General features: G+C 47.0%; 1 protein-coding gene across 1 annotated transcript in view; it reads right to left on the bottom strand.

Annotated features, from left to right (window-relative positions):
* Nucleotides 1-16,014, bottom strand: part of LOC119803860 (aldehyde oxidase 1-like) — a 53,975-nt gene that overhangs the window by 23,165 nt on the left and 14,796 nt on the right. The window contains 9 exon segments of the mRNA XM_038315299.1: nucleotides 573-697; nucleotides 3,022-3,118; nucleotides 6,173-6,295; nucleotides 7,622-7,736; nucleotides 8,053-8,222; nucleotides 11,466-11,558; nucleotides 13,224-13,386; nucleotides 14,321-14,505; nucleotides 15,413-15,522. Of these exon segments, the coding sequence (XP_038171227.1) occupies nucleotides 573-697; nucleotides 3,022-3,118; nucleotides 6,173-6,295; nucleotides 7,622-7,736; nucleotides 8,053-8,222; nucleotides 11,466-11,558; nucleotides 13,224-13,386; nucleotides 14,321-14,505; nucleotides 15,413-15,522 (1,181 nt within the window).

The following is a 16,014-nucleotide window of genomic DNA, read 5'->3' as shown; positions in this document are numbered from 1 at the left end:
CCAGTGTTTTCAGAAGAGACTGTGGTTGAATGGCTGAGTGGTGTTTGAACCGCGGAACTGCCAGGGATAGCCTCACTTCCGCCATCTAACAAGACTCACTCCCATTACAGAGGCAAATTAAGGCTTCTTCTTTGTGGGATTTCTGGGTGATTCTGACCCCGGCCCACTCTCCTTTCTCTCATTTCTTCCACTCAGGTTATTTTTGATTTATTGTGTTTAGTGCCTTGCCCCATCTTTTCCAATACTGTCTCCTAACTGCTTCTTCTAAATCAGGTCTCATCACTTGACAGGACAGGCCTTTCTCATTTCCCCTCTGTTTCTCAACAGCCAAGAGGACATCAAAAGATGCTTGCTGTTGCTGATTTTAAAGCTATGGATCCACAGACAAAGTCTTCTCTCTTCTCTCCATTTTAATAAAGCCCCTTTTATATGTTAGGAAGCTATATGGCTGTTTATATCCAATTTAATATGGCTATTAGTACTCAATATGTTGTCCTGCCTGTAATTGTTCCCGGTCCATATTGCTGGGAGAACTCATTTAGCCGCGCCCCCTCCTTAGGACCCCGTGTTACCTGTATGTATTTGGGATACTGTGTGGACATATAGACGTCAATCTCTCCATCCTCTCCCTTGGGAACAACAAGCATGCTCTGGGTTTCCATATAGAAATGCTCCTGGCCTCCTATATGTATTTCACCTGTCACAGGAAATACTAAGACGTCAGAAGCTGGCAGAAAAGCAGGCAATCTCTCCCACCCACTCCCATGATGTCCGGACAGAAACTCCACTGAGTGAGCTCTAGACAGAGAAGCCTCACCATGAAGGTGACGAATCCCAGTGTTCAGCTTCCAAGGCGAAAGCAGAGCTATAGAGGGAATCTTGGGCCTCTCTGTGTGTAGCCAGAGCCCTAAGGAAAGACCTCTGAGTGTCTAGAGCCAAAATTCTGTGACAGGAGACTTCTAGGTCCCAGACGAGAGGACTATTGTGCTCCTCCCCATTCCTCCCCCTAAATGTATCTAGTCCCCTGAACCCTACGTGTAAGCTGATCTAAGAAGTATGACAGTTAATTGTCCAAAATCGAGTCACCGTGTCATACACAACAGAAATGGCAGCCAGGGGCCATTGGAGAGAACACGGCCTGTGTGTCTGCATTCCAAAACTGTCTCCCAAGCTCAACCCAAAGTGAAGAGGACCTAATGTAATATTACACATAATTGTTATCTACCAAATATTGACACACGCCAGTCAGAGTGTGCCCATGTTCTGCCGGCGATGCTGCCAACGTCACTGGGCTTCTGTAAACGGAACTTGGATACTCTTTTCTCCACCAACAAACCTGACCTTTCCCTTTGTTCTCTAGATAATAGGGTAACCCTTCTCGGCATCAATCTCCAATATCGAAACCTCTATTTTTTTGTATATTATCCCCAAATAAATCCATTCATCTCTCTCTCTCTCTCTCTCTCTCTCTCTCTCTCTCTCTCTCTCTCTCTCTCTCTCTCTCATTACAAACTGACAGAAGTCCCTAAAGCTAGAGGGCAAAGCAGCATGAGTAGGAACTTCAGGTTACAATAAAGGACCCCCAATAGCAGTGGCTCTCAGAGTTACTGCTGTCTTGCACCTCATGTGAGCCAGTACTGGCTCTAGAGAAGCCAGAAATCCCCAAACACCCAGAGGCGAAGTACGAACCCCACTCCCACTCCCACTACAGAGGCAAATGAAACATCTTTGCAGGGTTTCTGGGTGATTCTGACCCTCGGCCCACTCTCTTTTCTCTCAGTTCTTCCACTCAGGTTATTTTTTGACTTAGCGGGTTTCGTGCCTTGCCCGGTCTTTTCCAATGCTGTCTCCTAACTGTTTTTTGTATAGTGGGTCCTATCACTTCACTGGACAGGCCTTTCTCGTTTTCCCTCTGTTTCCCACAGTTAGAGGGCATCAAAAGATGTCTGCTGGTTACATAACTAATTTTGGAGCTATGGAAAAACAAACAGCCTCATGAACACAAAAGGACCCTAAGGAGAGGAGACTAGGAAGACAGAATCCCTTTACCCAGGAAGCAACAGATGCCAAGAAGAACCTGGAGCCCCAGCTCTCCCTGCAGAGGTCAAGAGGGGAGCCCAGGGTGTTATGAGTACTCCCCAGCTCCTTGCTGGGCCATGTCAATGATTCCAACAAGATATGGTGGTAACCCCTTTAATACCAGCACTTGGGAGACAGAGGCAGACAGATCTCTATGAGTTCAAGTCCAGCCTCGTCTGCATAGTGAGGTCCATGACAGACAGGAAAAAACATGTCTCCAAAAACTCAAATAATAATAATAATAATAATAATAATAATAATAATAATAATAATAATAAAAATGGCAACAACAATAATAAAATATGCCAATCTGAAAATATAATTAATAGACTACAAAAAATGGAGTAAACCATGTGGCCAAGAACAGGGGTCTGGGGCTTGTGTCACTGAAACCAAGTATTTGAGAGGTAATGGTTGAGCATTTTCTAAACTTGGCAGATAATAGAAACCCACCGAATTAAGATGCTGAGTGACCCCCAAACTGGATAAATCCAAAGCAATCGTCAGCATGACACAGCAGGGTTCAATTTCAGAAAAACTAAACTAATCCAGGGAAAGGTCGGTGCCTGCTCTGCGAGAAGAAAGCACTTCTAAGAACACTCTGTTATTTCTCCTTTGTAACCATGGTGACATTGGAGCTGGGACAAAACTTTCGACTGTAGTCAACCCAGAATTCTGTATTTGATGAACTATCTTCCAACAAGGAGGGGAAGTCACAGTAACAGAGCAGACTGGCGATGGGCGAGAAGATGCCCTGCTTCTGGGTCCCTCATGTGACTTGTGGGTCCCACCAGAGACACAGGGAAAGGTCTCTGAATGGGGACTGGCTCTCTGGGAGCAGCACCCCTGAGGCTGTGGGATGGTTTCTAGAAGCCAAGGGAAGCCCTAAACTAGACATGACCAGAAAGTTTCCCCGTGGCTCACTGCTAAAGCAAGCTTTACCTTCAAGAATTTGGTCAGCCATTTTGAAGGCTTCATCCACATCCCCACACTGCAGCTTCCTTTCCGGCCCAAAGAAGGACTTGTGCCGCACGGCTTCCTGCAACAGGAATGGGGAGAAAAGCGAGGCTTCCTGCGTTAGAAAGCCTGGGAGTCCAAGCCCTGTGGAGAATGGTCGGGTCTGGGTCGCATTCCTCTTGTGGAAGGAATCCTGGCATTCCCCCACTGGCCCTGGGACGCTAAGCTGAAAGCCAAGCTTCAGAGATTCTCCGAGAAGCAAATGCAAATGTGCCCAGTGAGTCCGAGGATGCAGCCTGCTCAGAAAACACCTAATCCTAGGGGATCCAGTATAGAACGATTGTGTTCCAGGCTGACACAGACTGAGACAGAGCTATCCATCCCTGGTCATTGCCCCCACTTCCTAGTGTTTGACTCAGGGCCACTCTGAGCATCATCCGTGGCAGGCACACACACAGCCCTCGGTGACATGAGACATAGAAAGGGCTCCATGGCGTAACTACCTATAAATGCTGGCTAAACCACCAATGACTGGAGTCACTGGCTCTGTCTGGTAAATTCATGCTCCTCCTGGAGGGTCATGAGCTTTTCCTTTGCACAGGACAGTGGGGCACCTGGGGCCACCAGCCCCGGACTGACAGCTCACATAAGGCTTGCCAGGGTACAAGTCCATTTATGCACTGGTTTCCCTGGTACCCAGTTGAGAAGTTTGGTGCAGATATCATCACCAGTGTTGGGTTCTTTGTTTAGCTTGGGAGTCCATACTGCTGCAGTACAGGATGACTGACATATCATCTCCTGTGACCATGATGTATTATAGGTTACTGCTCATCTATGAAATGCCAGGCTGCCAGCAGATGGGGGCTGTGCAAATTCCGGATCCCTCTGGCCTCCAGAAACTGTATAGACCCCAGCCCACCCCTTACACATGCTCTGCTATGACTGGGCCATTTCCTGTACTGCAAACACAGGAGGGTTTGTTTACAGCACCGTAGGGCTACGGATTTTGGAGATGTGTTTGCTCCGTGTCCCTGGGTGGACCCAGCATTTCTTCATCTGGAGGCGATAATAGTTGTTTGACCTCAAAGGATTGTTGTAAGCGCTTAGCAAGGTAACAATGAGTCCAACTTCGCACCACGCCAAACACTCGTGATCGATTGCTGATGGCGGTTACAGAAAGAGTCTGGGAAGTGCACGTTTTCTTTTCTACACTTCTTCAGGGACTTTCAGTAGAGACTCTCTCTTCAGAGAACGAGAAAGCGTAAGCGGCGTGAAACCTGAGTTCCTGGCTCAGAAGCAACTGTTTGCAGACACTTCTGCTAGAAAGATTTTTTATGCTGAGAACAACTCCTATGCTTTTTAAAACACTTTATTGAAATTCCGGATATGCCAGTATTTTTTAAAGGCGACTTTTCCAAATCCTATTTTTAAAAGTTAATATTTTTCAATACCACTTGCTGCTGACTTTTTGTGTAACTTGGAGAGAGTTTCCCAAATACTCCTTATCAGGAAGTGGCCATAGGACAACCGTGTGCTCATAGTTGGGCAGATCACCTTCACGTGGACTGGCAGCTGAGTGACCCAAGGAAGCTTGACCTCTGATCCAAATGACAGCTGATTCTCCTGCAATGTCAATGTTTGGTGTTCTCTGCGAGCCCCCAGGGATCTGTGCGGGGGGTGGGGTGGGTGGGGGGGATGGGGCGGGGGTGAGATAGGAAGGGGAAGGTGTTGGGTGGCACTTTTATTTTGCTGTGAAGCCAAAAGGGCAAGAGTGGATATTTAGCCGCCAGTAAAGATTCCAAACAAAACTTTGATGAATCATTCATTTCTCAAATACTTTTTAAAAAAATTATTATAGCTCAAAAGCAAAGTTTTCAGGGAGAGAATATCCATCCAAAGTAAGCAAGGACAGCACGCAACAAGAGAAGGAAAGAACCTGAACCCCAGAAGGGGGAAAATGAGGTGTTCACTTGAAACTGGACAGGAAAACAATATCATTTATTTAATTTTGTCCTCTTGACATGGCTTTATTTTAATTTGAAAACACCAAGGAAACACACTCAAGGCCGAGTGGAAACCCTGATCTTGGCCAATACTCTCCTCGTTTTCAGGTAAGATGAGTCATACAATACACCCGTGACACAGAAAGGCCTCTGCTGTCAGGGAAGTCACCCCAACAGATCTGTTCCCTGACGTTTACGGTGGCTCTCTCTCCCATTCTGAGAGTCGCAAAGCCTGGCTGGTGTGGGTCCACACTTCACAACGCAGGTAACCATGTGCATGTTGCTTGCGTAGCTAACATGTATGCAACGGCCATGTTTGAGAACTAAGGACATGAATACAGGTGAACACTATCATTTTAGGGGGCGAGTCTTACAACCTCTATGGCTTTTCAACTTCTGTATGAAAATTAGAATATCAGTACAACACCCCAGTCTTTTTTAGTTGCTAAAATCCTGTATGCATCATGGGATCCATGTCTCGTGGATCCTTAAGATTTAAATTAAAGAATATTGAAGTAGTGTCTACAGTGTGCTGCAGGAAAATCTTTTCAGTTCCCACTGTGTGCCTGCCGAGCATTAGAGACTCTAAATTGGAATTATAGGACTGCTTGTTCTGCCCCAGCCGCCCCAGACACCCACTGGGTGTTCTCCCCCTCCTCCTCCCCCTCCCCAAGATATCTTTATATAGGTCTCTACACCCTAGACAGCTCATTCACTTTTTAAAAAAATCTGCCCTACCCCATCTCCATTGTGACCACAACTCTTCCATTCATCTGGCCAGGCATTAATCCAGAGACAGACATGGGACCTAAGTGGCCAAATGACTGGATCTCAGGATGCTGGGGCAATAGCGTATGCACCTCTCATCATAAACATGAACCGAGAGCCCAAGAGTCCTCGCTGCCCTCTCTGAGCACATGAAGAAGGCTCTGCTGGGAGTGGCAGAGAGGAGGCTAAAGAACCAGGTTGCTGGGGGAATTGCTAACACTCACACTTTGAGTCAGTGGAATCCCTGAGCTCTGGACGCCTAGTGCATGGGATTTCCCGATCCCTACACTGAAGCCCTGGAACGGACCGACCGCTCACACCCATGCTCTGGCCCCTGATCTGCCTCCACCAGCTTGATCTCATACCTCAATCGTCAGGATCAGTGGCTCCAGGTCTTGGTAGACGACATTAACTCTCTCCGCTGCTCGTTTGGCCTGGGTCTCAGACTCAGCGATCACGGCACAGACCAGATGGCCCACGCAATGCACCTGAGGCACAGAAAGGAGGCACACGCAGTTGGGCTCCTCCCATTGGCTGTGGTCCTCGCTCCCACTCTTAGAGAGGCAAAACTCTGCTTGGGTGGGGCAGACTGTGGGGCCGACTCTGAGGACAGCTACCATGTGCAGCCTTGTTAACATGTAAAGGCCATGATTCACATGGCCTCTAATGGGGTGCACAGGCCTGCTTTGGGGAGCTTCACACTCAATTTCACACTCGTGAGGGCCTAGCTGTCTTTAAGGGAGAGCCAGAGGTGGGGCTGTTTGAAATTAGGAAGTTCTTTTGGGTAGACAGAGGACTGAGATGTCTCAGCTATACGAAGAATCTCCGTCCCGTCTTTGCTGCGTTGCAGTAGCCTGAGATCCAGTCATCAGAGTTAATCATTTGACGCCTTCACCTGGCCTGTGTTGGAACAGCTCCCCTCGGCTTCACCCCATCTGGGAAGCAGTACATGAAAAAGACACATAAATGGAGCATGAGCTCTCACTCCAGGAATTATGGTAGGCAGGGGGTTATCTACAACATGTAAATGAACTTATCACAAGGAAAGGGGGCTGAGCCCATTAGGCCTTCCCTGGAGGGGAAGTGATGTAAGGGCAGGGTCTGCACGTCTTTGCTGAGCTCATTATAAAACGCCATGGGAGATGAACAGAAGGATGAATGAACTGTGGATTCCTTCCTCTAGAATCTTACTTCAGAGAGGGAGAGAGAACTTTCAGATCAAGAAACAAGGAATGACTTCACACAGGGGACACTAACTTAATGCAAAACTCACACCCTGGACGCATTGTGACCAGGAGGTGTGCAAATCACGTGAACGGTGCTGTGCTCACCTGTTCTTTCTCTGCAACAGAAAGCTACGACTTTATAATAGAAAATACCAATGTGTCTATTTCTTTTTTTTTTTTTAAGACAGGCTCTCATGTCCCAGGCTAACGTAGCTGAGGATGGCCCTGAACTTCTGATCCTCTGCCTCAGCCACCATCCAAGCGATTGGATGGACAGGCTTAGACAAACAACCCAGTTTTTATGGTGCTGGGGAGGGATCCCAGGGCCCCTGTACACTAGGTAAGCATTCCAACAGCTGAGTTATGTACACCCGCAGGCCTGAAAGTTGTTCACATAACCAATTGGCTTCACTCAAGTAGGAAATGAATACACTGGAATTCATAGCTATTAGAATATTTTTGGTTCACAACTACTGTTCAAAGAATACTAAACTCTTTAAAGTATGGAAAATTATACACTATCTCTATGAAAGTATGAGGTGCCACTAACTGGGAAAATTGTTCAAACAGAAAGCAAAAAGGCGATACCTCATCTGTGGCCAGGATTGTCTCTGTGTCAAAGGTATTCGCATCCTGAAGATGATCTGCAGTAATGATGTCCACCACGCCCGGCAGGCTGAGTGCCTCTGACAGGTCCATGGACCTTGGGAAACAGAGCAGACAGCTCCTCAGAGCAGACACGTGGGCCAGAGACACGGAGATTGTGGAGGTTGGGAAATGAGGACCATTGGAGAGGTAACTACTCTGACAGTTCTCTGCCAGACACAGGACGAAGTTGGGACACAGTCAAGTGACTCTGTGCAGGACATTGTGAGGAATCCGACATCTCAAGCCCATGTCCTCTCTACTTTGGGGGTCACCAAGCCTCCGTTCACCCCCTCCATTCCACTACATTCCATTAACAGAGCAGAGTCAGACATGGAGGAGAATCTCCCCAGCTGTGGGGTGAGGACACTTACACGATCTTAGCATGTGCTCTGGAACTGGTTACGAAGGTCAGGAAAAGCTCCCGGTCTACTGCAGGCATGTCGTCACAGTAGATGGCCTCACCGGTGGCATGCTTAATCCCGGAGAGGTGCATGATGGGACGCCCAATCGGGTCTTGAGGAATCTGCTTTGGGTCCACCCTCTGTTGAATAGAGGACCGACATCTAGCTTTATGTTTCCATAGAGACTGCAGGGATGATCACAGAGTGTGTCTCCCATGAGAGAGTAGCGGTGTACATGTATGCTGAAGTCAGAATACTCCCGAGTGTGAAAACTGCCACTCTCTTCACTATTCCAAACAGCCTATTAGAACAATTTAATAGTCAGATTGGAATGTGCAAATGTGACACATTTTTATTTTCTTAGCTTTTGAAATTGAGATCCCAGATATCTCTAACGGAAACTCTACTGGTCTAAGCACATGGGTTTCAATCCCTTCTTTATATGACACCAAATCGGCATACTGTGATTCAGGCTGGAGCGGGGATCTGAAGTGGCCCCAATATCCACCGGCTCCACCCATCCAACTCACTGCCCTGCTTCCTGACAGCGCCCCCTCCCTCTCCTCAGAGACCTGAGCTGGGGCAGAAAGACAAACAGATGATACAGCATCATCAGGTATGTCTGCTCAAGTGCTGCAGAGGGAGAAATCAGTTTCTCTGAAAAAATCTCCCCTAAAGTACAGAAAAATCACATTATATTAGGCTCTCAGCTTCTACACTATTTGAGTGAAAAATTACCCACATCTCTTTTTTGTTTTTATAATGTTCTTTTAGAAATTTTCTGTTTCCATCCTGCGGAGCAGAATTCTAGGTAATTTATAGGCTCGGACACTGAGAGAATGTGTTCCCAGGGATCTAAAAGGCTCCTGGACTTTTCTATTATTAATGTTAACACCTTTTACTGTAAATAATGGAACATTTCACAACCGTGAAGAAAATCTTCTGAAATTTTATGGCGTTCAGGTGCCAAAAGACTGAGGAAATGTTCAAGCCCATGACAGCCAGATGTGAACGCTGATTTATCAAAGTAGAAGCCAGCTGGAGTGGACAGCGGGCGAGCGAGCTTGGCTACCTCCTTCTGATTGTTACGTGGCTAGACACAGTGGGTGAAGGTGGATAGCCCCCCAGTCAGGTGATCTCCTGAGGTCACCAGGGACAGTCTGGATGCAGAATGTCTCCCAAAGGCTTGGTTCTACCGGGGCGGGCTGGGGTGGAGGTGTTAGGCCATTAGGGGAGCACGTCCCATTTCTTTCTTACTTGCCAGTATGAAGGTCACAGTTGGCTCTGCCATGCATCCCTCCCCTGTCATCTACTCCTCAGGGCAGAGCTTAAAAGAGGGGTCCACTCGTCAAGGACCCTGATGCCCAACAACCCTCCTCTGTCAATGATGACCTGTGTCTGTGAGGGTCTGAAAGCGAACTTTCATAGCAAGAACGTGATTGGGAGAAGTGTTTCTTGTGAGAGCTGAAATAGCTCTAGAAACTCGGATGCTCATGTGTGCGTGAGTGTGTGTGTGTGTGTGAGAAAGAGAGAGAGAGAGAGAGAGAGAGAGAGAGAGAGAGAGAGAGAGAGAGAGAGAGAGAGAGAGAGAGAGAGAGAGAGAGAGAGAGACTGAGACCAGCCGGGAAAAGGAAACAAAATTTATCCGATTTATCTGTATGGGAGACACACTGCACCCCAAACTTTGATTCAGAACACAGCTGTACAAATGCATTCAGTATCAACCGCTCAGGAGACTCAGTTTTCTTGGATCACCTGAACAACCATCATTGACTTTGGTTCCTCCCTGAAAAGCAATCCGTGACCAAAGTGCTCTAAGGGTCTCTCCATAAGTCACAGACTGTGAGTGTGTTCTTCACAGAACACTAGGGAAAAGGCAGCTGTTCTTAACTTTCACAATGTTCTCTCCCCAACCAGTTTGGCATCTTTAAATTTTTGAACATATTGAACTGCAATCCTCCAGGGATCCTCAGCAACTTCAGAGTTCACTGTGGTGTGATTTGAATTTTTATAACAAAATCTGTCAACAGGTTGGGTGTACTGATGTTTTAAAATCTCTTCTCATTCCTTGCTTAACAAACTCTAGGTCCAGGTTCCTGACAATTATTTCAAGAAAGCACACATTAATCTTATCCAGTTTACCAGCAGAATAGCTCCATGTTATATTTTTATGGTGTTATGACAGGACCTTCCATTTGAAAGCTATGGGAAAGCCAGCCATGGCACACAGCTTTAATACCAGTGCTCATGAGGCAGAGGCAGGTGAATCTCTGAGTTCCAGGCCAGCCTGGTCTACAGAGTGAGTTCCAGGACAGCCAGGGCTACCCAGGGAAACCGCGTCTGGAAAAACAAGCAAGCAAACAAACAAACAACAAACAACCCAAGCTACGGGGGTCCTACACTTTCAGGAAACCATGTCTGGAAAAACAAACCAAACCCACCAAAGCTGCAGGTCGCACACTCTCATAGTGCAGCCTGCAGCAGGAAACCTGGGAAATGCTCGCTGTGCTCTGCTTGATTTCACAATAAGATGAACCTGCGGAAACCCACGTGGACAGGAAGGACTCAGGAAGAAGGTTCCCAGTACAGGGAAAACACAAACTAGCATCTGTTGCAATATCTTGTGGTGTGGTTCCATGGCCCCTGGGGGCGGGGGTGTGTTCTTGTCCTCTGATCTACCAAAACATTTCACCGGCCAACTCAGAACTGGGCTTTGATGAATCGCTACAAAGTCAGGGTAGGAAGTTTAGAGCAATGGCCAGCTTGTTTATGTCCATGGCCTGAAGCCATAGTATAATAATAATAATAATAATAATAATAATAATAATAATAATAAAAATAAAACAGGCTTTAAGATAAAACCAGGCCTCTTTCCAGATTTTTGGGTTGCTTTGTTTTGTTTTGTGGGGTTTTTTTTGTTTGTTTGTTTGCTTGGTTTGTTGGTTGGTTTTTTGTGTGTGATTTCTATTTGCTTTGGGTTCCTTTTCTTTTTCCTCTATTGAGGTACTTGGTATCAAACTCAGGGCCCTGTCCATAGTCAACCACTGAGCTACACTCCCAACCTAGTTAGGAAGTGTTAATAAATACTGGAGAAGGCAACGTGTCCCCAACAGGTAAAGGCCCTGCAGTCCTCTCTTTGATTTGCTTGTTTGGTTGCTTGTTTGGTTGTTTTTTGTTCTTTGAGTCAGGGTTTCTCTGTGTAGCACTGGCTGTCCTGGAACTCGCTCTGTAGACCAGGCTGGACTCAAACTCACAGAGATTCAACTGCCTCTGCATCTTGAGTGGTGGGATTAAAGGCGTGTACCACCACAGCTCTTATTGTCTTTGATTTTTAAACACACACACACACACGCACGCACGCACGCACACACGCACGCACTAACCTGGTGGGTTAATATTCTCCAGTGAGGTGCTGAATGAAGATCTTCTAATGCACTCTCATGCCTGACTTCCAGGCTGGGATAGTGAGCTGGGTCCTGCAGAGGAAAAGAACAGTGGGAATTTAAATCTACCAGAATGTTCTAGGGGAGAACGCTGGTGCAGCTCCCAGCAAACATCTCTACCCTGGAGTCTGGAATTGATTAAGTGTTCACCCTTTCAGAGCCCTGGAAATCTAAATGCCCTCCTGACCACAGGAGGACCCTGCAGGTACATATCGTCCTCTGTGATGTGACAGACCACAAGAAATCAGAATATCACTCACTGCCACCGTCTCTGCTCCTTTAGATTATTTTCCGCTCATCACTATTTTCTCAACCTTGTCTAGATAACAGACTTGCTCTCCTAAGTGGCAGGAGGGGGGTATGCACCAATACAACAACAAAAAGAAAATAAAACAGAAAAGACAAAACTCAAAGCAGGAAAAGTCAGAACCAACGCCCATTATAGCAAATGTCCCCAAAGCTGCTTAGTGACATCTGCAGGCACAGAGAAGGGCAGAGGGGCACAGCTGCCATCTCCCCACAGAAAGGAACTTCTGAGAACAGACAGCAGGTCAGGTGCTATTTTATAGAAGCCATTAAATGATATACTTCACGATTATTTTATAATTTAATAATGATTTAACTTTTATAGTTAAAATTTTTAATAGAAAATAAAGCCAGCAGCAGCTAGATTTTCAAAGAGAGGAAGCTAAATGGGGCAGACGTTGTCAAATATATCAGTGGATTCACCAAGAACCGTATTGTTTGCTGCTCATCAGGAGTGAGTGTCTACAGCTGCTTTACTTTCTCACTTTTAGAGACCTGGTGGAAATACGTCATTTAGAGACGATTTCAAGCTCGTCATCGCGAACATCTGATATGGCTTATTGGTTCTTATTTATCCTCATCTATACTGAGAAGACAGCCTTTCGAGATCTCCATGAGAAGACTTCCTGTCCTCTATTGATTTATTTATGTATTAGCTTTTAGGAATTCTTTGAGAGCTCTGTATAATGTCTTTTGATCCAACTGGCCCCCTCTCCCACATCTTCCCTCCGACTTAAAGTTACTGTCTGATTTCTATACAAGGCAAGGAATCATGGCATCTCATCTAATTGGGTTGATTGTGGCAGGAGGCTAATGTGGACCATTAGGTCCAAGTTCCTTTCACCCCGAAAATAATTTTCAGAGAACTTTTTCCAGGCATGCTTTCCCTGGGCAACAATTGCAAAGCCCTGCCCTCAGGGAAAGCAGGAGAAGAATGCCTCTGGATCACCAGCATTGCCAAGAACTGTCACTCTAACCAGCATCCTCTGAATCGCTGGGACCACGCCGAGCCTCCTCCCTCCGCTGAATCACTTCCCAATATGGGGGTGGCTGCCATCGACTTATGAGGGTTAACCCAGACAAAGAATCACACACAATAAGGTAAGCTTCAGCAAGTGGGAAGAAAATGCATTCACCTCATTAACAAGTTTTCTCAGCATTATGCCGACAGATGAGAAGTCCTAATAACTGAGAGGTGTTAAGCAAACCCCTGTGCAGGTCTGTGCCTTCCTTGTAATCCCTCTTCAGACATACAGCCATCCATGAGACCACCCAGTGAAAGCCACCAGGAGGATGGGGTTCTAGTTTCTCATCCTCTCCGGTCCACGGATCCTCAGCAGGGTCCGCTGCCCCTGCTTTGGGCATCACAGTGCACACAATGGCTCCACTTACCATTCTCCTTAGACTCTGGCACACCTCCAGGTAGAACTTGAAGAGAAAGCTGATAATGAGGGTCCTCTTGAACTCCACCTTCCCCCCGGGAGCAGAGCCTGGCAGGGTGACTTCATTCAGAACCAGCCTGCACGCTGTGTGGAGCATCTCTTCATCCCAGGGCCTGTGAGAGGCACGGGAGGAGACTCAGACTGCCAGGGCTCATGATCTCACAGGCTGGGCTAATGGATAAGGCCCAGGGCTGCAGTCTTTACGGGGAGCAGGAGAGCAGGGTCTGCAGCCAGGAAAGCTGAGTTTAGGATGCTCAGCAACCCTCCAAGCATCTGGCTGGGTCTCACCATATCCTCACCCATCAGAAGTCCTGAGCCCAGGAGTTACTCCCTGCCTCATCTACTCCTAGGACATTTCTGTTCACCAGCTCCCGGGTAGCACTGTGTGTGTGTTCACATATGTAACCTGCTCAGCCACTCATGAGGTAGGTTTGGTTTTCTGTAACAGGTCACGAAACAGACGCTCCATGGTGTGAAAAAGACTGACTGCGTTAAATTAAGAAGTAAAGGAGACTGAGCTAAGATGTGCACCAGGCAGTCTGAGCCACTGAAGGCTTAAAACACACGTGCTGAATCATTACTCTCTCTTAATTCATCTAGAAAGTTCTGAAGAAAGATTACCTATTGTTACCTACAGATAAAACAGCTCAGGTAAGCAAAAAAGAAGGTTAGCAACCAGTTAGCACACGCTCTATTTTTAATCAGAAAAAGATCTTCAGATTCCCCCTAGAAAAGAATGTAAATTCATATGAGAAGAAATGAGCATCTGACCCCCTTTCTGTCCCTGTCTCTTTCTTACATACACATATACACACACTCATGTACACACACCAGACACGTGCACATGCATCCATGCTCACACACTATGTACACAGATTACAGAATGCTCCTTTCTAAATTTGCTAAGAAGCAACAAGGACGATGATATCTTGTTTGAGTTTCCAGCCATCAAACCGGGAGATCCCAAGCATTTTGTCTTCTTTCTGTTGCAGCTTCCCACAGGGCAGGTGGCTCGGGTACCTGGAAGCTAAGGACACAGCGTCTCACCTTCCGATGAGTTTCTGGCAGGAGTTCTTAGCACTGATGGTGGTGGGACCAACAGCACCATAAACAATGGAGAGCTCCTTAATGAGGTCACCGCCCTCTCTAAAGAGGACCCTCATTCCAGAGTTGACGATCGCTAGTGCATTCTGCTGGCGCTGGGCTTGTTGGAAGGCTGACACAAACTCCCACTGAGAGAAAGAGCCACAGACAGAACTCCGCTGAGAGACAACTCCAAGCCAAAGGTATTTGATTTCAGCACACTTTCTGGCCTCTGTCCTATGTTCCCTAAGTTCAGACGCTGGAATTTTAAACCACAGTACTTCAGTTCTTGGGGTCAAAATAAAAGAGAGGCCCTAATAAATCGGGGCCCTAATCCCAGTTGACTGGTGTCCATGAAGAGACAAATTGGACAAGGACATGAAAAGGACCACAAAATGGTAAAAGAAAGGCAACTATGGTCAAGGTCCGAGGTCTTACAAGACGTCACCAACAGATACCTCGATATCAGAGTTCTAGCCCCAGACGTCCCAGGAACTAAAGCTCCATTATTTGAGCCACTCAGTGTGCTTCTGTGGGACGGCAGTCGGCCTAAACCATCACATCTCCTGTGGCAGGCTTGATTCTCCCACTCTACAAATGAGGAGTCATGGACTTGGGGTGATTCGTTAATTAGTTCCAGTCTTGAAACCAGAACTCAAGCCTCAGGGTATCCAACTCCAAACGCGTGATTTCCCCCTGAAAGGTCCCCTGCAAATGTCTTTTCAGCTTCATTCAGGCCCCAGGATCTAGGCAGAGCTGTCTCTCTTAGGGAAGACGTCAGAAAGGGCCAAGGACGCCTTTGGAAAAGCAACTTTAGAGTTTGGGGCAGAGGAAGAAGGAAGACGGACTCCTAGTTCTAGAAGTGGCAGGGGCTACACAGCAAGGGGACAGTGACTGTGTCCAAGCCCCAACCCCCCCCCCCACACACACACCAGTAGCCTCTTTCACTACCTAGGGTGAACTTCATCCCCTCTGCAAACACACGTCTGTGTCCTGAGCCTGCTCAAGCTACAGCCGGTGGGGCCACTTGAAGTGGAGAGGAAGGACTATCCTCACCTTCCTGGAACACGGGATGCTCACTGAGAGCAACACTTCCTGAGGTCTAAGATCCGCATCAGGACTCATGCGGAGAAACTGCTCGCTTACGGGGATCTGTCGATCTCCATCTGTGGAGAAATGACACCTCCTCTGGAATCTTCAGTCTCTTGAACAAACTTCCCAAACTTGGGAAATGATTCTATGGACTGTTGTGGGTGGCAGTGTGTGTGTGTGTGTGTGTGTGTGTGTGTGTGTGTGTGTGTGTTGTCTCTCTGTGTGTGTGATATCTCTCTCTCTCTCTCTCTCTCTCTCTCTCTCTCTGTGTGTGTGTGTGTGTGTGTGTGTGTGTGTGTGATGTCTGTGTGTGTGTGTGATGTCTCTGTGTGTGTGTGTGATGTCTCTCTGTGTGTGTGATATCTGTGTGTGTGTGTGTGTGTGTGTCTGTCTGTATGTGTGGGTGTGTGATGTCTGACAGAATCTTAAAATGTTTCCTCTAGCCTAGCCCTCCTCCCTGGGAGACAGTTTTCAGACAGACTGAGCGACTTCTCAGACTCAGAATGGTAAAGGAAATTATAGATGTTATAGAGAATAGTCATGTTCCACACAGGACTTCCTGCTTC

This window comes from Arvicola amphibius, chromosome 18 (assembly GCF_903992535.2).
Source record: "Arvicola amphibius chromosome 18, mArvAmp1.2, whole genome shotgun sequence".
Taxonomy (NCBI): Eukaryota; Metazoa; Chordata; class Mammalia; order Rodentia; family Cricetidae; genus Arvicola; species Arvicola amphibius.
The sequence above is the reverse complement of the archived record's forward strand: the minus strand, read 5'-3'. Positions and strand labels throughout refer to the sequence as shown.